The sequence below is a fragment of the Tetrao urogallus genome (genome assembly GCF_951394365.1).
Source record: "Tetrao urogallus genome assembly, chromosome: Z".
NCBI lineage: Eukaryota > Metazoa > Chordata > Aves > Galliformes > Phasianidae > Tetrao > Tetrao urogallus.
In genome coordinates this window covers 26,322,855-26,346,776 of record NC_136816.1, presented here as the reverse complement: position 1 = coordinate 26,346,776, position 23,922 = coordinate 26,322,855, and the positions used below count along the sequence as shown (strand labels likewise).

The following is a 23,922-nucleotide window of genomic DNA, read 5'->3' as shown; positions in this document are numbered from 1 at the left end:
CATGTTTTCTTTCCTTTTGCCACTTGTTGTTTTCAGCCTCTTTCTGTGTTGTTTGGCAGAATTGTAGTATGAGGATACATGTTATGAAACATTTTTATATCACTGTGAGTATTGATTGAAATAGGGTCTTACTATTTGTCAGGGGATGTTTCAAAATCCCTTATGCAAGGCAGTAGGCACTGAAGAAAGCTTTATTGGCATGTTAGCTGATTCGGAAGATTGAGAGAGATCATCAAGGAATATGGAGCTGTAAGAACTGTTGAATCAATGCTACAATATTTTGTTGTTCACAGATAGAAGCTGAGTCACTCGAGCTTGATAGAAAAAGTTTCTGGCAAAGCCGGATGTCAGATAATTCATCAAGTCTTATGGGTTCTGGGAAACATAAATAGATCAGTGAAATAAGGGCCAAGTCCTAGCTTTGACAGACTGTACATGGGAATTATGATGGCAAAATAAGTGAAAATCCTTGATTAGAATGGCTTTCTGCTTTTGGATTAATTTCTGGACAGAATTTTTGAGATCAGTGTGATGAGTAAGCTTCTAAATGCTTATACAAGTATTTTTAACCTTTCTGGCTGTGAGCATCACTTCTTAATAGTTAGCTTGTTACAAACAGCTCCAAAATGAACAATTTGGTTGTCCTACACATTTGGTATCATAGGCTTTCCTTCACTGCCGTGAAGCCACCCTTTCTTTCCGTTATTGCTTATACAGTCTTTTCCTGCATCCCCTTATTCAGATTAGTTTTTTCTCCTCCAAAGGGCACAGGTGGAATCCTGAGCCTACTCCATTTTAATTGTTATTTACAGGGACCACCTCTGCCACCTCTTTCAAATTTAGTGTGATTCTTATTAGAGTTAACATAACTGCTGACATGAAAATTAGCCTTAAATAGAAGCTTAGTATCATTCTAGCTTGATACGGTCAGGGATTATCATGTTCCTGAGCAGAAATTCTGAGTACAGTGAACGTGGATGGCAAAACTGAGATGACAGAATCTCCTAAACTGCTGTTGCCTTATTCCAGCTGAAGTCAAATGTGTGATAGTACTACTCTGGTAACAGACATTTATTTATCCTGTTTATTTTTTACTGTGTTTTAACTTGTAGGGGCTTGTTTGGCTTCTCAGAGGAAATTATTCTTCTATAACACAGCTGGACTTCAATTATAAATTGAAATTAATGATTATAAGTAAATAGCCATCTTTCCTACCACCAGAGAGCATTGTAAGCTTCAGAGAGACTAATGCAGAAAGAACTCTCAGAAAAAAAACAAAAAATTAGGGAAGATTTTTGTATGTAAGATATGTACTTTTTCTCTCATGTAGCTATTGCACTTTTTAACTGCTAAGCAGCTTCTGAAGTCCTTCAACTTCATTTTGATTAGTATTTTATATCAACTGATACAGGGCTTGATAATCTTTTAGATTTGACAACCAGACAAATTCATTTAGTATGCAGCATAGTGTATCATATCTTTTGGAGAGATACTTAAAGAGTTGCAGTAGGTATTCACATACAGGAAATGGGTTGACTAGTTGGTCAGAGAAATTTCTATATCTTTATCTATTTATGACTATTCTGTTTCAGTAGGTAAGGGTCTACAGTCTTGTACAGATGTATGCCTTCCATATTATGTTTGACTGCAGTGCTAGCTGACATATTATTCTTGATAAGAAAGAAGAGAAACATTTATAATTCATACATTACCTGATGTCTTTTCCAAATAACCTGGCCTGTCTTTCCTGTTTGAATAATATGCCTCTGCAAACGTGATTTTGTTCTACATACTTGTAAGAAGCAGTAGTACATTTTTTTTGTTAATCTCTCATTCCACAGTATTGTGTTAGGAGAGGACAAACTGAGGGTTAACCATTGTATAGGAATGTGAGAAAGGAGAGGACAAGATAAGGGTTAACTATTGTATAGGAGTGCAGATAAGCAGGATGTGAGGCCAAATAAGAAAAGAACATATCGAAACTCTTGAAGAAACATTACACAAGGAACAGGTCAGGATTGGATTACTTCTGTTGAAGGCAGTGAGTTTTCATCCCATGACCACCGGGAGGAGACTCCCACTGCCCACGGGACACGTGCAAGAGGGAGAGACCATGTGCTGATGGGTTCTCAGAAATGTAATGAACATGGATACAAATTCCTGGAAAATAATTGATTATGTATTAGTTCAGCCTACATCTGTACTAAGCTTTTGCCCTACGTGGTGCAAATTAGGAGGAATGATCCCCCTTGCACCCCGTGTCTGCGCAGCACTGATTGAAACATACTTGCTTTTGTAACTACTTTGTGGTTATAGAGTTTGATTTCGCATGTCGGTATAATTAATACATTTTAAAACCTATGGAGAAAAAACAGAAATATATATTGCCATTTCTACTCTATTGTTGTATTCTTTGTTATTGTTCTGAATCATTTAATTTTTTATTTGTTTCTTGGCTCATAAATACTGGCTTGGCAATAATAATAATCTGGACTTCCTGCTTTTAAGCTGTTCTTATATCCCTGGCCTTTACTGTTGGTTCTGTCCTTCATTTTATCTGCTATAATATTGGTGTGGGTTGTTTTCTTTTTTCCTATTTGTGTATATTTTAGCTTCTCTCACTGTAGAAAGTATAACACTTTTTTTGTTTATGCATACAGTTGTAGATAGTAGTGTTAATGAGCAGAAGAAAGTTACATTCCCAAGTCAAAGCTATAAATAATTATGATTACCTTTGATGATACTGTGTTATGACTATTAATTTGTCGTAGTTGAGACTGCAGAAAAGCTTAATTACAACAGTAGGTCAAAATATTTCTTGCCTCCTTCTGCAGTTCATCAGGCTGTGAGCACAGTGGAAATGAAATCAGCAGAGCTAAACTATGCAACGGAAAGAAAGATTTGCTACCAGTAAGAACTGGAAAGGTTACAGTTTTGTTTTGTTTTGTTTTTATGAGAGGAGCAGTAGCTATGAGAAAGCAGCGTATACTGCTTTGTATTCTCAAAGCAGTACCTATAAGAAAACTGAAAGCAAATATAATCCTGCGGGAGTTGTAAATTGGGCATTTATTTAATAGTGGATCAGAAATAAAAACCAAAACATTACAAAGATTGTGTCAGCCCCAGTAAATTAATAATATAAGGGTCACTTACAGTGACAAGTTTTTGCAGATTGTGTCCAAATATTAAGGACTGGGAGATCAGGAAAGAAGAGTGAGTTGCATTCTTTTTTAATGGAAGCTTTTTTCTATAATAGAGAAAAGTAATAATTTCTACTCAGTACTTACAGAGTCACAGAGTAGTTGATGCTGGAAGGTACCCCTGGAGATCATCTGTCCAATAGGGCCACCCAGAGCAGAGTGCCCAGGATCAAGTCCAGGCAAGCTTTTAGAGGTAGAATCATAGAATATGATGGAAGGAACCCACAAGGGTCATCAAGTCCATTTTCAGACTTCACACATATCCACCCAAAATTCAAGCCCCATTTCTGAGAGCATTGTCCAGACGCTTCTTGAGCTGTGCCCAGTGCCCTGGAGAGCGTGTTCCACTGTCCGACCACCCTCTGGTGAGAAACCTTTTCCTAATACCCCCTGACATTCCCCTGACACATCTCCATGTCGTTCCCTGTCACAGAGAGCAGAGCTCAGTGCTGCCTTCCTCTCCGTGCGAGGAGCTGCAGCTGCCACGAGGCCTCCCCTCAGCTCCTCTGCTCTGGGCTGAGCATAGCCGAGACCTCAGCTGCTCTTCACATGTCTTGACCTCCAATCCCCTCATCACCCTCTCAGCAGTGTGTGTCAGTGCACCACACAGCACAGAATTTCTTCCTGGTGTTCAGAGAGAACCTCGTCTATTCCACTTTGTGCACCCTGCCTCCTGTCCTTGCGTTGGGCGCCCTCTGTCCTATCTTTGCTCTCCTTTCAGCTATTCGTGTGCATTGTTAAGATTTCTCTCTGAGCCTTCTTTTTTCGAGGCAAAAGAAAAGTCCCAGAAAATGTCTAGTTTTAGGCTTAATTTTTTTTATTAATATCTTCATTTTTGTTTACAGATTGTCTGATTTTCTTGTTTCCAACAGACATTTCTCTACTCTTTATTTCTCTCATTATTTTTATTTCTTTGCCCTTACTGATGTTTGCAGCAGCTTTTAATTTGTTCTCATTTGGAAGTTCAATTAAATTGTTATTTGACTTTTCCTTCAGATCATTAACAAAGCTGATAAATGAAAACAGGCAACTTCAGTATGTTGCTCTGTGTTCTGACACTTTCACTAATCTTACAGGAAATGTCAAAAATATGTCACAATACCTATAATACTTCTTCAACATCTTCATCAGTGACATAGACGATGGTATTGAGTGCACCCTCAGCAAGTTTGCGGATGACATCAAGCTGAGCGGTGCAGGCAATACATTGGAAGGAAAGGAAGCCATCCAGAGGGACCTGGACAGGCTGGAGAAGTGAGCCCATGAAAACCTGATGAGGTTCAATAAGGCCAAGTGCAAGGTGCTGCACTTGGGTCAGAGTAATCCCAGGTCTTTATACAGACTGGGAGAAGATCTCCTTGAGAGCAGCCCTGCAGAGAAGGACTTGGGGTCCTGGTGGACAAGAAGCTGGACATGAGCCAGCAGTGTGTGCTTGCAGCCCAGAAGGCCAGCTGTGTTCTGGGCTGCATTAAAAGAGGAGTGGCCTTCAGGCAGAAGGAGGTGATTGTCCCCCTGTACTCTGCTCTTGTGAGGCCCCATCTGCAGCACTGCATCCAGGCCTGGGGCCCCCAGCACAGGAAGGACGTGGAGCTCTTGGAACAGGTCCAGAGGAGGCCACTAAGATGATCAGAGGGCTGGAGCACCTCTCCTGTGAGGAAAGGCTGAGGGAACTGGGCTTGTTTAGCTTGGAGAAGAGAAGGTTCCGGGGAGACCTCATTGCAGCCTTCCAGTACTTCCTCTACAGGAGATGTGAGGTGATCTCTCAGAGGGATGGAGGTGTTCCCCTAGCGTGAACACATGATTAAATGATACAATTCCTAGATGAGTGACTTATGAAATGCTTACAGATAATTTTTCTGATGGAAATTGTTGCTTTAAATGATGCGTTTGTTTCCATTATATGGATGCCTGGGCTACCCCTCTGTGGGTGTTAACAGAGTAATCAGAAGCAGAAGCAACCATGTAGTGTCTCAACTGTTTGTCCTGCCAAGACATCCGTACCCAATACATGTTCTTTGACTGGGGCATTTAGCACCATCGTGGCAAATGGGGTAGTATTTCCTGTTGTTAAAGTAACCTCAGGTAAGGGGGCAGGGTGAGATTTCCCCAGAGCTACAGATAGGTTTGTGCTCATTTGGCACTTGCTTTGACAGATGACAAGCAGCAGGCAGTGTGGACAAGGACAGACTTTTAAGTGGTGCTGACTTTTGCTGTTGTTTAAACAGTGCTGATGTTTTGGTTCAAATCTGTTTCTGCTGGTGGGACACCAGCTCACACAAGATCTTTATGCATTTGTTTCCTTGTCAGCTGTGTGTTAACTATTGGTTTTGCTGACTTTTCTTTATTCACCATCCCCTCAATTTCCCTAAAGGCATCTGCAAGGGCATCTGTGTTCCCAGTAGTATTCATGATTGTTGGTATGATCAGAGGTTTCACTGAAGCAGATGCCCCTCTTAGAAGGGCATCTTTTTTGATACTTTTCATTACTGATGCCCTTTCCAGACTGGGTCCTGTAATTACCACGCCCATCTGCTGCACTAGATTAATATCTCTTTCTGTTGTACACCATTTTCCTAAGGATGACACTACTTCAGCTGGATCTGTATAAGCTTTTATAAGTGTTAAACACAACCTTTGATACAGCATAGGTGCAAAAGGTGCAAAAACATCTTGCCTGTGGGGTTTCCAGGTATTTCCTAACTGAGCAAAGAATCATAGCATGCCCCCACAGTGTCTGATCAACACTGGCAGTAGGGCTTAATGGATCCTTTTCAGCCACTAATAAGAAGATAGATGCAGTGTCACTATTTGAGGCTCACAAAGCCATTCTGGTACACCTTCCCCACTCTTCTGCTGATATATCTCTGAAAAGTGGCTTAACTCTTTCAGGATATGAGCGTTCATGATCTCTGCCTTCCGTCCTGCTGCTCCCCCATTCACACAGCCTCAGAATCTGAAGACTCAGATTCTTTCACGTAATTTTTTTTCCCTTGAATTTTTCATGATAAGAGCACAAGCTGGAGAAGTCAAAACTTCACTTTTCCCATATCTGCAACTTCATTTGTTAGCAGTATGTGCCACTAGCTGTTTTACAGTGCATTGCAACTCATAGCACTGCTCTGTCTGTGCAGTAAGTACTTCTTGTGCGACCACCTTTGCATCTTGTAACTCTCTTACTGTAATGCATAGTGCTGTAACTTCACAGTCAGGAGTTCTAGGATTGTCAAGAGCTAACAGCCATCCAAATCTCCCCGGTTACTGGCAAGAAGACTCTGATGCCATTCTCCTGGCAGTTTGCACACAGTTTCTTCAATCATCTTGGAGTTAATAACTGCTTCATCATCGACTTTGGATCCCACTTCCAGTGGAGGTATGGTAGTCAGGGAAGCAGCCAGGCAGAACCAGCATTCAGTGGTGGGATGTTCTGCAACACAGAGAGTCCCCAGTGCCACCTCCCCGGTCCCCTGCTCTTTTGCCAGCCACTGTGTGGCAGTTCCTGAATCCTGCCTTCTGCTCCACAATTGTGAGCCAGTTTAGACAGGAAGAAAGAACCAGGCTAGACCTGTGGCTGAAGTGGAATGAGTGAATTTACTGTCGTTACATTGTCAGATCATCCCTAAAGGAACACGTGAGCATAGGTTCACAAGCACAGGGAATGTAGGCAAAGTCCATGCTAGAGGTTTACTGGTCTGCTGTTTATGCCTGTTTATCAGTTGTTCACTCAAGCATAGTTTACCACCATGCTGTATTCCCAGCTGCAAGGTCACTTGAGCTTATTTACATTCCTCACTTCCATTCTTTTCTCACAACATCCTTGTTGCCAGTTTTTCTGCTTTTAACTCATTTCTCCTAACAGAAACTTCAGGTTTATTAATGTGAATTCCTTGGCTCATCCTTGCTGTAAAAGCTTCCTGCATGCACATGGATTTTTGTGGTTCCAAAAGCTACAGCAATCTCATTACTTCTGCTGTGATCATGACACTTAAACAGCATACCGTAACTTCATGTTCCTTCCATATTGTCTATTTCAGGTTCTACACACAAATTTTTCAAAATCCCATTGCTCTCTTCTTCTTCTAGCCAGAAGAGTGCTAAACCTTTTATTTTACCTTCGTATTTTTATTTGTGGATAGAAAACCTTTTGCAGAACACAAGTAACTTAGAAAGGGAGGATCAAATTATTTGGTAATGGTGAATTTACATAAAATGGATAGACATGGCCATGCTATTCCTTTCCATTTTTTACTTATTATAATGTGTACAACTTATTAGACATAAGGTTTCTTACATATTTCTGTTGGAATATTTCTTACATATTTCTAACTGCAAATCTTGCTTAGCTGTCTAGAGCAATTAGAGTAAACTATTGTTCTTAGCTTTAGATTTTTTTCTAATTCTTACAACAGACTGTTTTTAGAATGCTAAAGTATCTTAACATGTTAGTAATCATTTGTTTTTAATCTTTAAATGTAGAGAGATACACTGCAAGGTACAAGCTACAAAATGTTTTTTTACTCTGATGAGAAAATAATGTTAGCAAACAGACATTGTGTATCTGTGTCAATCTCATTTCCATTGCTAAAGTACTATGTTACTGCACCATCCACTTGAATTTTCCCTCACTGATTAAGAAAAATCTACGATATGATGATGGCTTTGAATTGTAGTTGATCTTCCTCTCTTTGGTATCGGTTTTCTTTATGTGTTTCTCTTAAAAGAAACCTTGTCTTAAAAGAAGCATTCCAACCGAAGGAGAAGGATTTTAAAATACTATAGGACTTTAAAATACTAAAATATAAAATATACTTTTTATACTAAAGTAAAATTAAAAAAAATTAAAGTTAATTTTAATTTAAAATTAGTATTTTAAATTAAACTAAAAAATTAGTTTTTTAACTGGGACTTGAAAAGTGCTGCAAATTCTATTGTATTCGTTTATCTTTTTCTATACAAAGCGTGTAAGAGACAGAATGCTGACCTGTATTAGAATTATGCCCTTGAATTTCTTGGTTCCTTGAGTGCTTGTGATGTTACGTGTCAAATTTTCATGCTCTACTTTTCAGTGTAAGTGTTGAACTGTTCTTAAACTACATACAGAGCATAATAATATTAAAACTACATTTTTTTTTAACAAAATGATATACTTCTTTGCTAAAAAGCTTAATCATAAAATCAGTGCTAAATACCATGCTGCTTTTGACATTTTCCTTAAATGCATCCTGCGGGCTTTTCTGTGTTGTATAATTGTTTATCTCTTCACATAACTCTAGGTTTGTAGACAAGTTAAACCAACATTTAATGCCTCTGTACAGACAAATGAATGATATTTTGACATTGTGCTAAGGAACAGAATAAGCAAAAGATTCAGAACAATTCAGAAGAGAAGCCATTCTTTTTATAAAAGGGCAAGGACAGTTACTGTAGTAAGTTTTGTGTCATCACATAGAGTGAATAAATCCATGATATTATCACATGAAGAATGTATGAGTTAATACAGTCATATAAACTCGCGTTGTGTTTCATCTTAATGGCTTCTGTGAATGCAGTACTTTGTTGAAATTACTGCTTGAAAATGTTATTTGACTTACTGTGAATAAACCATCTTCCTTTATATCTGCTTTTGGAAAGATGCCTGTGACTGTAAAAGTCCAGTGCAACTTTTTCAAGTACAAAATGTAGACATCCGTTCTGGACCCATCTTGGATAATTATTCATTTTGGTTAATTACTTTTTGGACACCCAGTTCCCTCCTTAATTCCACTGGATATCAAATACATTTTGAAGCAATATATATATTTTTTTAAGTATCATAAGCATATCTGTATTTTCTGTTAACATGTAAGTGTGAGGAAAAAGCAGAGGCATTTAATGCCTTCTTTGCCTCATTTTTTAGTAATAATGATAAGTTTGGAGTTGTCCAGTCCTCTGAGTTGGGAGACCTATGTTTGGAGGAGCAGTAACTTTCTACTTAGAGTCTCTGGAAATGTAAGGGAACATTTCTGACAGCCCAACATTTAGAAGCCTGTGGAATCTGACAGGATTCACTACCAGAATGCTGAAGTAGTTACTGGATGTTACAGTTGCACTTTTCTCAACAATTTGCCAAGGGATCTTGGAGGCTGGTGGCGGAAGGACAGGTAACGTCAGTAGCTCATGAAAACATCAGTGTGTAGACCTGCTAACAGCCCTTCTCTTTTAATCAGATAATGGACTATATTGGTTGAATTAAACATGCAGAGGGAATAAACTGATCCTGTTCACTAATTAATTACTTGCTTTTATCACTTAGGAGCATTTTAACTGCATGATCCAGGGAGGAGATATAAAACAGCTAATTAGTTCAGAGAGGCAATCTGTCCTGCTGCTTTAGTAATGAGGAATTCACTCTTTTGATTTTCTTTAGTTGATGGAATTCCATTCGAATACTAGGTATCAATTTCTGCGTAGTTCTTTAGAGGTGGAGTCCTTTGAGAAAAGTTTAAGGTTTATGTCTTCTCAGATGGATACGAATCCAGATGGTAACAACTCTCAGCACAGAGGAATTGCTTCTACTTTCGCTTTGACTTGCTATTGAAATCTTAGTAAAAGCCTTACATGAGCTCTCTCTAGCAGTTTCAGCATATTCAACCTGTGTTAGTGACTTGTAGTCATTGCCCTGTTTGCATTTAAGGAGCTGCTTAAAACTCAGATCTCTGATTTACAAATCAATTTTTATTTTTTAGTTGTTGGGGAAAAAATTTGTTTCTGATAGCGCTATGAACTTCCATAATTATGATATTAAACGGTGATAGTCATAGCTTTTCTTTTAGTAAGGAACTTGTTCTATAGCAGCTCCATGTAATTTGTGCCTAATTTGTAGAGCTTTCACAATGTGAACTAAGGAATATTTGTTGATTTTCTGTGTTTAAGATGCATGCTGATTTTATGGAATTGCTGCAGGAACTAGCAAATGCTGCACGAGAAGAAAAACAATGTCCCACATGCAGAGAGAGGCACCTAATTCCATGCAATTATATCTGCACTTTTTCAGGATGTTTGCTTTAGGGACCATTCAGGAGAAGAAAGTGAAACAAATAGAACATTGATTTCTCTTTGTATGTTTTTACAGGCTATCTAGAAAGTGTGAAGAGTTACTACAATATCTAACTGAAATGATCTGTAATAGAAATTATCTGTAATGACCTCATAGCTCTTTCTGTCACAGGCATTATATGTATACACATCATGTACACATGTCACTTATGTCATGCACTGTACATAACAACTCTTGAATGAAACCCCATTGTGTGTACTTTGTATGGAAGGTTACAATGCAAAGGGTTTTCCTTAAACTCCATATCAGTGTTATATTGGAGCTTTTTCCTTATATCAGTATCAAATTGAATGAATTAGAATCCTGGAATCTGAAAAAAAATTAAAGCTGTAACTTAGTACTTCGTATTACTTTTTAAAATATCCTTTAATTTTTTTTTCAGATTCTCACTATAAATTCTGTAGTAAATCGTAGTGATTATTTGTCTCATATTGGGATAGGAAAATATGAATATCATCTTTATGTCAGATATGAGGAGAAGAAGTGCAGAAGCTGCTTGGAATATGTTGAAAAATCATAGCAACCTTTCAGAATAAAAAGGAAAAACATGAGGTGGCTAATGTAATATGTTTTAATATGCTCTTAAGTGTGCAAATACAAATAGGAACTCTGGATGATTGAGTAGATGAAGGAGATGTAAAATGAGAACAGAACTGCTAACAAGATACCCTAACTTTCAGGGCCATTATAAGACATAGGAATGAAATAATAAAATGGATAAACAGACACTGTTAAGAAATTACAAGAGAGAAGGGAGAAAAGAACCTGAAAAACAAGTTTTCAGTGGATGTAATTTCAAAACCTGAGGCTGTTGAAGGTGGACCACTGAGAATTATACTGTACTCATACTGTTTTATCCCACCGAATGGTAAGGTACTAGAGGTGCAAAGGAGTAGAATTTTTGGTGGCGTTGTTACATCCCAACTGTGTGGAGGGAGGAATGACAGATTTGCAAATCCCCATGGTTAGATTAAGGTGAAATAACACTAAATGTGTGTACACAAACATCAGCTTTAGTGGGAGATTTCTAGAAAACAGCTACCCTGCAGTCATTGGCTCTCTTATAGGTGCGTCTAACTAAACTGTGTGGATTTATGAAAAATCAAAGTAAGCTTTGCATTACTTAGCAACTTTGAGAGGAAAAACATAAAGAAAGATCAGGGGATAGGGGAGTACCCATCTTGGATGCAGCATTGGACCTGCCAATGAGGCTGTTCTGTGTAGAGTTCCTCCTAGACTTGCACATGCTCCTCTTTACTGGCCCAGTTCCTGGACTTCTGGAGCCTTTTCTTGCTCCAGTTCCAGAATTGGTTGAGTGACAAGAGGCCTCTCCTCATGACTTGGCTCTTGCTAAGCATTGTACTGGACCTTTCTTTCAGCTCAGTTACAGGAGTGGCTGAGATACAGTCAAAGGAAGATTAGGTTCATCCCCATGGCTAAACCGTCTTGTGTGGGGCTCATCGCTTACAGATAGCAATAAAAATTCTTCTGTGTGTGATAGATGGGTAACTGACAAAGACAAAGTGTCAACAATTTGCCCAGAAAGATTGATGGTGAACTTGACAGTTGTGTCCACCCTCACAAGTTGCAGTCCATTAGCTAGCCACTGGCCCGTGATTCCTCCCTTGGAGCTTGTATACAGGATGTCAGCTTGAATAGTATCATTCTGCAACCCACTCCTAAAAAATAGACAGCTTGAAAATCATTTGCATGAAGCCAACACTTTTATATCTGCGGTCTTTTAGAAGATCTAGTGTTAATTTATGTATGTCTAGAAGGTAGTTGCAAACTTTACCCACCTTCTCATATTCCAGTTTGATTTTCTTGGTAATGTAATAGGAGATTTTTAGTAATAATGACAAACACTTCTTCTAGATGATCCTAAAAGATAAATAAAATTGTCACACATGAAACAGACAAGAACTATGGGAACTGCATTAAGCTTTGCATATATACTTTTATATATATATATAATATATATATATATATATATATATATATATACTTTATAGGTATTATACTATTTACTATATATTTTCCCTAATAATCCAAATTATGAGGAACAAACTTAAGACAAAAGCTCAGTGTTCAGCTTTTTCTGAATCTTACTCGGAACTGGTTTAAATGCTGGTCTGACTCAAGTAAGGAGATGTGCGTGGTTTTAACTAACTCTGTAAATTTTCTTTCACATATAACATACTCCTTATAGCAACTGTCACAAGATCTAGACTAAATGGAGTAAAATGGTAAAAAAAAAAACAAAAAAAAACCCTTAGATGAAATATAACTGGAACCTCAGCCATAAATACTGGGAATGTCATGGTGATACATTTTAATTGAATATAAGCAGTAACAAATTGATACTGGAACTGAGCAATATCCCATACTAACATTAAACTATATACAGTGGTACGTGTTGAGCTGTTCTAGATATTTGTGCATATCTTCAGCTGCAAACTATGATTTCAGATGTGTTTTTAAGTTTCCTTAACTGCAAGAATAACTGAATTTGTAATAATGTAGCATGGCACTCAAGAGGCATAAATTATCTTACTGGCAGCAAAGCTGTATGAGTCAGCTGCAATTTAAATGTTCAGATCAAATTAAATGATTACTTACAAACAAAGGTTCTGTACGTAGCAAATAATGCGGTGCAAAATCAGTATGCATCAATTGATCAAAATAGTTGTAGACATAGGAGCTCTAACACCTGTATATATGGATCAAGACTTTTACTTAAAGATTTAGTTCAGACCAATGTCCTGAGTGTCATTGCCATGCAGAGAGCTTCGAGCTGTTTGTCATTGGTTCAGACTTTTCTTCCTGCTGTAAGTATGGACACAAATTTGGTGCACACTTTGGCAGAGTTTCAGGTTAGTTTCCTTCAAAAATAATCTAGTTTCCATGCTCCAAAATCACTCTTCAAAAGCAATGAATGTCCATTAAGTGTGCACAGGGGATTCACTTCAAAATGGCTACAGCTCCAATCTAAAATGTGAAAGCTAACGTAGTTATTTCCCATGGAATATTAGCTATCTAAGCTAAAAGTATCCACTGTATATTTATTTTAACAATACTTTGCCCGGGAATTGTAGCTACTGTTACAATTCAATCCTATTAACATGTTTTTCCTCCAAAAAACTTGGTATGTATTTTGTTACACTGACTGGAATTATAGCAGGCATTATTCACTATTTTAATATAATGTGAAATTATTCAATGTAATAAATGTATACTGCATTGATAATACATTATTTTCATGTATTTGTATCTCAAACATGCGCTGCACAGAAGCTACATTAGATCTCCTATCAGATATTACTACAGCCTCTCCTAGTCTAGAAGGTTGTATTTGAGATGAGAGAGAGAAAGGGAGGTTGTTGATTTTTTAGATTTTTCACCTGTCACTGAGCCAAAATGCCTTTTCCTGTAATACTAAGTAGCTTTATTTTTAATGGCAATTCTAATTATAATACATGTAAGGTGTAAGAGCTAGTTCACTGTTTTTTCTTGGTTTTTTGTTTTTTTTTCAGTGTCTTTTATAACTGTGGGAAGATGTTTTAGGCATGTACTTGGAATTCTGTTTCATTTCACACAAAATCTGATCTGCTAACATGCAGATTTGCTTCTCCATTCAGCTGCTCCTTCCTCCTCACTGCAATCCTGCTCCCATGTTGGCTCCCCTCACACTGCCGTCCCTTCAGAAAATATCCACCTACTCTCTGGTGGTCTCCCCACAGGCTTCTGAAAGCCTGATCTGTGTGGTGCCACACTCACTTTCATTGGCAAATTGAGCTGTAGTAGAAAAGACTTGCTAAATGGTTTCATGTTTTTCTTTACATTTTCCTTGACTCTTAAGTAGGTTTAAAGTAGATTTAAACATGTAAAAATGTGGATTTAATGTTTCTTGTTCTAACCTAGGGATCTGGCTGCAAGGAACTGCTTGGTGGGTGAAAGCAACATACTGAAAATAAGTGATTTTGGAATGTCTCGTCAAGAGGATGATGGAGTATATTCATCATCAGGCTTAAAGCAGATTCCTATCAAATGGACTGCCCCAGAAGCCCTCAACTATGGTAAGGATGTATCTGTGACTTCCCCGCAGAAAGTACCTGCAGTACAAGAAGCAGAAGGGCTATCCCATCCACAGTATTTTAGTATATATATGGTTTTTCCTTGTATTCACGTCAGGTCAAAAAGATTTAAAATACTTTAGTGGTTCATCATATTTAAGTGGTATATAAAATACTGTTCTACTTTTGAAAGGAATAAGGCAGCAATTTGCTGCTCTTTATGTTATTACCGAGCACTAAAATAATACTCTGGCTGTGCTGCCGACTGGTTCTAGCGGACTGATTTGTTCATCATCTGAATCATTACCAAAATTGCTGGCAGGTTCTGCAAATTTATGGCAGTGATTGCTCTAGCATTTCTTTGGAAATGGTAGAAAATGTTAATATTCCATGTTAGGTAAATCATTGCACTTGAGAAAAATGAAGACTGCTTTATATTTTTCAACTTTAGCTTTTTTTTTTGCTTTTTTTTTTTTTAACCTGCACTTTTGTATAATGCTGTGCTGCTCTCACTGGGGGAAAATCCATTATTTCTGATTAAGGAAGGTGGTCCATACTATGTATTTCAGATGCAAAACAAAAATAGAAACTGTAGCATTTAGCTTTTTAACTTGTGAGTGAAACTAGAAAATACAATTTTCTAAGTGAAATGAAATGTGAGGAGTCAGCATATTAAATGGATGATGTCATATTTTGAATTCAGTCCTCTTAGCCAGATCTTTATTTGAGTACTTGGAAAAATATGTTTTAAATACTTGAATTGTCTACAAATATTTTTTGGCCATCTCTTCAAGCTTGAGTTTAAAATCCTGCATTGAAAATCATAACTTTGCAACTTGACAGGAAAATGCTTCATTTAATTAGCACTTTTAAAGAAGTTAATGCCATAATACAGTAAAGCAGATATGTCCTTTGTAAGGCTAACAATAAATGCAGTTTCAAAAATTGATCCTATATTACCAGTTGTTCTCTGGAGTGCTAGTGTTGCTGGTGGTCACTGTGGAATACACTTTCTATTCTGGTGTTTGTTTGTTGCACTACAAGAGGTGTTTTGAAAGCTTTATTTTACTGTTTCAAAACTACATACAGTGTATTCGATATAAAATGGAAGCCCATTGCTCGTAGCCTGATGCTGTGTTCCAGTGAACTACATAAAGTAGGAAACAGTCTTATTATCAATACCTTAATTCGTGCTCTGAGACTTTTCTGCAGATTACAGGAGAATTATATGGTGTTTCCTAAAATGCACCTGTACCCAACCAGCTTGAAGTAGCTTTCTGTAGTGTTGGGAAAACCAGCGAGTTGTTATCAGCAGCACGAAGTCTAGTTGGAAGCCTGCAACTAAGAGTGTTCCCCAGAGGTCAGTACTGGGTTATCCTTATCAGTGACCTGGATGAAGTAATACACTGCACCATCAGCAAGTTTGCAGATGATAGAAAGCTAAGAGTAGTTACTGACACACCAAAAAGATGTGCTGCCATTTAGGGAGACCTTGGCAGGGTAGAAAGTTGGGCAAAGAGGGACCAACAAGGGCAAAAGTGGAGTATTAAACTTATGGGGAGGAGTAACCATCTGCATTAGTATGGTTTAGGGGCTGACCTGCTGGAGAGGAGCTCTGCAGAGACGGATTTGGGTGTCCTGGTGGGCACCAGGTTGGCCTTGAGCCAGCAGTGTGCCCTTGTGGCCAAGAAGACCAGTGGCATCTTGAGCTGCATTGAAGAGAGCTTGGTCACCAGGTCAGGAGAGGTGCTCCTCCACCTCAGTTCTGCCCTGGGGAGGCCACATCTGGAGTACTGTGTCCAGTTCTGGAATCCCCAGTTCAAAAAAGAACTTCTTGAGAGAGTCCAGTGGAGGGCAACAAAGATGATGAAAGGCCTGGAACATCTTGCATACAACGGAAAGCTGAGTAAACTGGGTCTCAGCGTAGGCAAAGGAAGACTGAGAGGGGATATGATAAATGCTTATAAACATCTGAAGTGCAAGGGTCAAGTCAGTAGGGGTAGACTTTTTTTGGCGATGTGCAGGAATAGAACAGGGGACAATCAGCAGAAGCTGGAACACAGAAATTCCATACTAACACAAAGAACTTCACTGTGAAAGCAAGTGAAAACAATGAAATCAAAACACTGAAACCGGCTGCCCAGAGAGATTGTGAAGTCCCCTTCTCTGGAAATACTCATGATCTGTCTGGATGCCTACCTGCACAGCCTGCTGCAGGGGTTCTGCTTTAGCAGGGGGGGGAGGGGTGGATTGGACTTGATCTGTCCAAACCCTACAATTTTGTGATTCTGTGAAAATAAGCCATCTTAAATGTTTTTACTTTCAGCAGTCTAATATATGATATTCAAAAAGTGGTGGTAGATTTCTGGGTATTTTTGAAGGACTATATTTTTCTACTCCCTTAAAAGATGCAAGTAAAAATAATGGCTAAGTGTTTTACAATCCTGATAATGTGGTCCTTTATGCTGCATTATTTTGTGTGGGTAACACTGAAGGCATTTATGGATACCAAACTGAACAGAACTAAATGTTCTGTGACTCAAAGCTAGTTGGAACCACTGTTCATGTTGGTTCTTAGTGGAAAAGTATAAGAGTTGGGAGAAAAAGAAAGATAGGGAAGTTTGGCCATTGCATGAATGATACAGTGCTTAAGAAAATAAGAAAAGAGGTTTTTTTAATCTCTTTTGGATTCACTGTAAATAAAAAATGAATAGCAGTCACACACATACACACACAAAAAAAGGAAAAAAAAAAAGAAACTAAAGTTGTGATCTTTAAACTGGATTAGGAAAAATGGAGGGGTCAGGGAGCTGTGTCTGAAGTCACAACTGAAATCCTGATGCTACTGGAGCTTGTGGAAGATTCAGCATTTACTTCAGTGGTCACTGTTTAGTGCCATTCCTTACCGTTATTCGTATTTGTGGTTATATGATTTCCACCACTTCCAGCAAGTGAAAAAAATGCTTTAAAACCTCCTTGTAAATAGACCAAGTATAGGATATTCTTGCTTTCTGTTCTTTCATAATTAATCTATACATTTAATATACACTTATAACTTTGTGCTCTAAATTACTGCACTGTGTGGTGTTTTTTTGTGAATGAATAAGCCTTTTTTTTTTTTTTTCTGCTGGATAGTAGCACACTTGGAAGGCAAATTAACTGTACAGAACACATATTTCTTTTTTTTTTTTAAAAAAAAAAAAAAGCTCATCACATATCTTGTGTTTACTGAATGATTTTAAGAAAAAATGTTAAAATTATTGGATGCCAAACTCTGAAGAGAGTTGATATACAGACAAGGAAGCTAATCTTACTACGAAGAGCACAGTGAATGTCCATAATTACCATCTACAAGGCACACTAGCTAATATAACACAGCTGGAAGTGATACTTAGTTTAACAGTAAACTGAACTTTCTGACGTCAGAGCAGTTGACTTATCACCAGCTGTCTCTAATTTACATGTATTTTATTTTCCCTTTTTTGTCTAGCCAGAGGTGGCTTAGTTTGCTTAATCTAATGGTTGGAGATGAGAAACAATACATTCATAAGCATGCATGTATTTTTAAGACCGAAGATACACATACAATGCAATAATATGTTACAGAAATATAAACAGAAAATTGATGAAAGAACTGTGAGAGGTGGATTTTTAAGGTAACATTTTCACAGATCATGCTACAAAGGGCCTGGATCCTTCACTTTCTGGTGCAGTGTTTCTTTTAATGTGAATACATCAGAGACAATGATCCAAGATCTCTTCTTCTTCCACAAAATCAGGTTTTCATTACACAGAGAGGTTTGGAAGTCAGTTATCAAAATTTACTGTCTTAGAAGGATAGTTGGAGACAATGGAACAAAGCAGGTCCAGTTTTTTACTTTTTTTTTTGACTGATTGGTTGCATCAGTTCTTCAGTATCAAATTAAACTGGAGTTGAAGTCCTTTTGTATTAAAAGATTTTTTTTTTATAGCAAGAGGTAAGTAATTCTTAAATTACCAGCGAAATAATTGATATGGTAAGGCTATCTCAACCATGTGCTTTGTGTAGCAAGTCTATTTGTCAAACTTCTTAACACTTAAAGTTGGCTTTTACTATAGTTATTGTACTCAAGATAATATATCATTTCAAATACTGAAGACTGTGGTATTTACAGTGTTTACTTGTAGCTACAGCTCTGTTCAGCTTAAAGATTCCCAATATAATACTTTATAAAAAAAAACAGTATCTGGAATCACTTGAAGAATGAATTTCTCTGTAGACTAAGCTGTGGGTTTTCTCCTTTTCTTAGGGAGATACACATCAGAGAGCGATGTATGGAGCTTTGGAATCCTTCTGTGGGAGACATTCAGTTTAGGAGTATGCCCGTATCCTGGAATGACCAACCAGCAAGCACGAGAACAAGTTGAGAAAGGTAGGGAGTGAAAGAAATGCTATATACATCCATGAGGATATAGTAGACAAAGAAAGGTAGCAAGTAAATAATATCTGGAATTATTTATCTGGAATTAGCTATCTGGAAATGTTAGCAAAAATACTGTGAAATGATTTATTTGATAATTCTAACAAACATAGATGTGTATTAAAAATGAAAAGGAATATATTGATGTAAAGGAGGAAGAACTTCTAGTGCATTATATGTATGCATAATATATAAAACATACATGTGTGTTACTAAAAGGTAAGATGAAGAGAGGGTGAATTTACTGCTATGCAAAGCAGAGGCTTGAGCAGAATGAATTATTTAAGATTATGCTAATGCACCTATAAATATTCTAAACTACTAGAAGAAAAAATCTGTATCTTTCCATCTTCCACATTAAAGTATTTCAGACAAAGTTTTATCAGTTACAGAGGAAAATGTAAGCTGCTTGAGCCATGAAAGCTGCATTTCTCCCCTACAAAATAATCAAAAGACTTTTATTAAAGTAGCAAATAACCATGAGCAGGATTTCAGGACTTTGATGTATTTTCATCATATTTAGTGACATTTCAGAACTCTATGTAGTACTACTATGTAAAACAGATTCTAAATTAGTAAGACTGGTAATTGATTTTTAAAAAGCGTAGTTTGGTGGTGGCGTGGTCACTGTTGTTGATTATTATCACTGTAGATGACCACCAAAGCTTATCCTTAAAAGGCTAAAGCAAAAATTCAATCTTTGTCAAAGCAGAGACATATATGTAAAAATAAGTTTTACTACCTAATTACTGTTTGAATCCACTGCAAAGAAATTGGTCCAGATGAAAAATTAAGAAGTATTTTTTTGCCTTTCTAGTTTTTTTGTACTATGGAAAAACATTCCTGATGGCCCGTCAGAAATTCTCTTTCAGTTTTTCTTCTAGAATCATCATTTCTCGTATCACCATGTTTTTCTGGTTTTCACAAAATTACAGTTCATCTGTTAGGATAGTCAGCTAGGATATTCCAGACTTTCTTCCTGATTTATCTGTCTCAATTCCTCAATCAGTATGAGTCATCAGTACATTTAGTTGCTTGAATGCTTACAATTAAATCAGGATAATTTAAATCCCAAATTGAGTATATAGAATCACTTCACTTTAGAGACAAAAAGTAGCTGCTGCCATCACTGTTTTGAAGAATTAGTTTATAGGGACAACTTCATGAAGGAAAGCATTTTAATGTGGCTTCATATTATCTGTTTGTTTTAGAGCTCATTCGTTCTCCTTTGAAGTTACACAGATCAGTCATGCATCTAGAGCAGACACATATACTATAAAAAAAATCAAAATCAGTTCTTTGATTTACCCGTTGTGTGAGTATAGTGTCATTTATACTCTGCTTTACAAAGAGAGAGATTTCTAAAGTAAGCCTGACGTCACAGAGCTGTGTTAGCTGTAGAACCCTGCGTGCCAGCCCATTGTGCTGTTCTCTGCCTGTAATTAACCCTGAGAGATGTATTTGGTAAACAGTTCACAGAATGACAGAACATCTGAGGTGGACAGAGACTTCTGGGTCCTGTGTGGTCTCCTGTTCAAGTAGGGTCACTCAGAGCATGGTGCCCAGGACCAGGTGACTTTAGGAGATCTCCAGTAAGGAGACCAACCTCTCTGAACAGCCTGTGCCAGTGCTCCATCACCCACATAGCACAGAAGTGCTTGCTGATGTTCAGAAAGAGTGTCCTGTGTTCCAGCTTGTGCCGATTGCATCTTGGCCTGGCATAGTCCAACCCTGAAAAGAACCTGGATCCATCCTCCCTTCAGGTATTTGTATTCAATGGTGAGATATTCCCTGGAGCTCTTTTCTTCACCAGGTTGAATCCAAGTATTTTAAGCCTTAACTTAGAGGAGAGATGCTTCAGTCTCCTCAGTCTTTGTGGCCCTCCTCAGGACTCTTTGCAGTTTGTTCATGCTCTCTTGTAGAGGAGGGCTCAAAAATGGACCCTACTCTCCACGTGTGGCCTCATTCACCAGTGTTTAGAAAAGAAGAAGGATTACGTCCCTCCACCTGATGGCAGTGCTTTGCCAAACAAGGCAAAGTATCCCACTAGCCTTCTTTACCACAGAGGTACCTGGCGTACGTACTTCTGTCTGGCTCACATTCAACTTGGTGTCCACCAAGAACCTTGAGGCCTTTTCTACCAAGCTGCTTTCCAGATGGGTGGTCCCAGCATGTCCTGGGACCAGGGGTTGTTACTCCCCAGGTACAGGACTCTGCACATCTCCATGTAGAACTTTATAAGGTACATTTTTCCAGCTTTTTGAGTTTCCTCTGGATGGCAGCATGGCAGTGGTATGACAGCCATTCCTCCCAGTTTTGTGTCACCTGCACACTTGCTGAGGGTACACTCTGCCACAAGATCCAAATCATTAATGAAGATGTTAATCAGGCCCCAGTACTGAGCCCTGGTGTATTTCTCTAATTACAGCCCTCCTACTTGACTGTGTGCCTTCCTCCAGGCCCGACTGTTCAGCAGATTTTCAGTCCACCTGTCTGCACATTCAGACTGTATTTCAAGTGCTTCTCCATTCAGATCTACTGGGATGTATTGTTAATAGCCTCACTGAATGAGCCAGCCGTGTGCAGCCCAGAAGGCCAACTGTGATCTGGGCTGCATTAAAAAAGGGGTGGCCAGCAGGGAGAGGGAGGTGATTGTCCCCATCTACTCCGCTCTTGTGAGACCCCATCTGCAGCACTGCATCCAGGCCTGGGGCCCCCAGCACAGGAAGGACGTGGAGCTCTTGGAACAGGTCCAGAGGAGGGCACTAAGATGATCAGAGGGCTTGAGCACCTCTCCTGTGAGGAAAGGCTGAGGGAACTGGGCTTGTTCAGCTTGGAGAAGAGAAGGCTCTGGGGAGACCTCATTGTGGCCTTCCAGTACTTGAAGGGAGCTTATAAACAGGAGGGAGAACAATTGTTTAAATTGGCGGATAGTGACAGGACAAGGGAGAATGGCTTTAAACTGAGACAAGGGAGGTTTAGCTTACATATTAGGAGGAAGTTTTTCACTCAGAGAGTGGTGATGCACAGGAACAGGTTGCCCAAGGAGGCTGTGGATGCCCCATCCCTGAAGGCATTCAAGATCAGGCTGGATGTGGCTCTGGGCAGCCTGCTCTGATGGTTGGTGACCCTGCACATAGCAGGAGGGTTGAAACTAGATGATCATTGTGGTCTTTTTCAACCCAGACCATTCTATGATTCTATGAAATCCCTTGTTCTGTCACCTACAAATATGATGATTTCATCACAAAGATCTTCAGATTGACTAACTACTCCCACTGACTTTGTTATCCTTCATGTGCATGGAAATGGTTTCCAGGATTAGCTGCTCTATGATTCATGTGAAGTTGACATACCTGTAGTCACTGTGTGCTTCCCTCCCTTCCTGAAGATAGGAGTATCATTTGCTTTCCTCCTTGTTCTTGGATGTTTTTTCCAATCCTCTTGATCAATCGAGTACTATCAAGATTGGCCTCTTGGTGACATCTCCGTCAGCACTTGCGGTTGCTTCTCATCAGGTTCTATGAACCTACATATGCCCAGTGTGCTTAGGTATTCTCTGACCTGATCTTCTTCCACCATCTTGCTTATTTCTTGCTCCAGACTTCTCCTCTTGTCCTTCAGGCCTAGGATTCCTGAAAGCCAGTCTTGCTGGAAAAGACAGAGGCAAAGAAGGGATTCAATTCCTCAGCCTTTGTCCCAGCATCCTATGCCTTCTTGAGCAGTGAGCTTACATTTTCCCTAGCCTTTGTTTTGCCATTTGTGTACTTATCAAAGCCCTCCTTCTTGCCTTTGACATCCCTGGCAGGATTCCACTCTTACTGGGGTTTTGTTTTCCTAACCTCAGCCTAGGTGCTTGGCCGTTGTCTTTGTATTCCATCCAACATACTCGTCCTCTTCGTGCTCCCTTTTTTTTGCTTGAGTTTTGCCAGGAGCTTATGGTTTTTGACTGCAGGGCATTTGGGGATTTTTGCTTTACTTCCTGCTCATTAGGAAATTGCCCTTCTTGCTGTGGGTACATCTCTTTAGTCCATTCATCTATGGCTTTTGAATTATCAGGTGCAAATAAGTGGTTGTTCATTCTCCTGTTCATTTCTAAGTCATTGACCTCCTTCAGTTTTCAGAGCAGACTGCCTTCAGGAGCAAATCAGAAGAATATTAGTGTTAGGATGATGTGGGAAAATACAAAAATAAGTTAAGAAAATGAGGGGGAGGAAAGGGAACTTCTTGAGGATACAAGGAGTGGAAGAGCAATGAACATAAAGGTCTTTACATTTTGAAAGAGTAAAAAAATCTACTCCAGTCTTGGTTATAATTCCCATTATTAATGATTTTGCAGGTTGTTGCCCTCAGCAATGAGAAACATATAGACAATGTACCCTACACAACTGAAATGTCACCTGAGCTTGGGTTAGATTAATACTTACCCATCCTTATGGGGTTGTGTACTGAGGAATTTGTTCATATTACAAGATGTAAAACTGACCCTCAATTATTTTTTAATTGTGAGCTTTGCACATTTCTTTTGAAATTTGTCAATATGCATTAGTTTTCAGCGCTGAACTTTTTCCCCTTTTCTTGTGTACCAGGTTACCGAATGTCAGCACCACAGAAATGCCCAGAAGAAATATATAAAATAATGCAGAGGTGCTGGGACTACCATCCCGAGAACCGACCAAAATTCAGTGAGATTCAGAAAGAGCTATCTTCAATCAAAAAGAAAGTGACATAGTGATGTACTAGTGCCAAACTCAATATGTGGGACTTGATTTTCCATTGACGTATTTTTTCCCCTTAAACACTATGCGTTTATACAACATTATTTGCAATATTCATTTAGGATTACTTTAAAAATAACTGGTTTTTATATACATGTGTACCATCTTGAATTATGTCTACACCTGCATTAAAGACATATACTGCCAAATGCTATATATCCAATCACAGTAATATTGTCATTTAGGTTACATGTAAATAGGAAAGCAGATACTGTAGATTTAAGGAACCGTGGCTTTTATGTGTTTTACAGCAAGTAACTGCTAATTTTTCAGAGTTTTTCTACTTAACACAGTCTTCTCACTCTGCTGTCCCTGTCT

General features: G+C 38.5%; 1 protein-coding gene across 3 annotated transcripts in view; it reads left to right on the top strand.

Moving 5' to 3' along the window:
* The window catches only part of FER (FER tyrosine kinase), a gene marked incomplete at both ends in the record, with an annotated part of 141,144 nt that extends 117,586 nt beyond the window's left edge, over positions 1–23,558 (top strand). For all 3 annotated transcript variants that reach the window (XM_079548141.1, XM_079548139.1, XM_079548140.1), the window contains 3 exons: positions 14,215–14,369; positions 18,656–18,778; positions 23,416–23,558. In XM_079548141.1, coding sequence (XP_079404267.1) covers positions 14,215–14,369; positions 18,656–18,778; positions 23,416–23,558 — 421 coding nt within the window. The remainder of the gene's footprint in view (positions 1–14,214; positions 14,370–18,655; positions 18,779–23,415) is intronic.
* Positions 23,559–23,922: the final 364 nt, after the last annotated feature.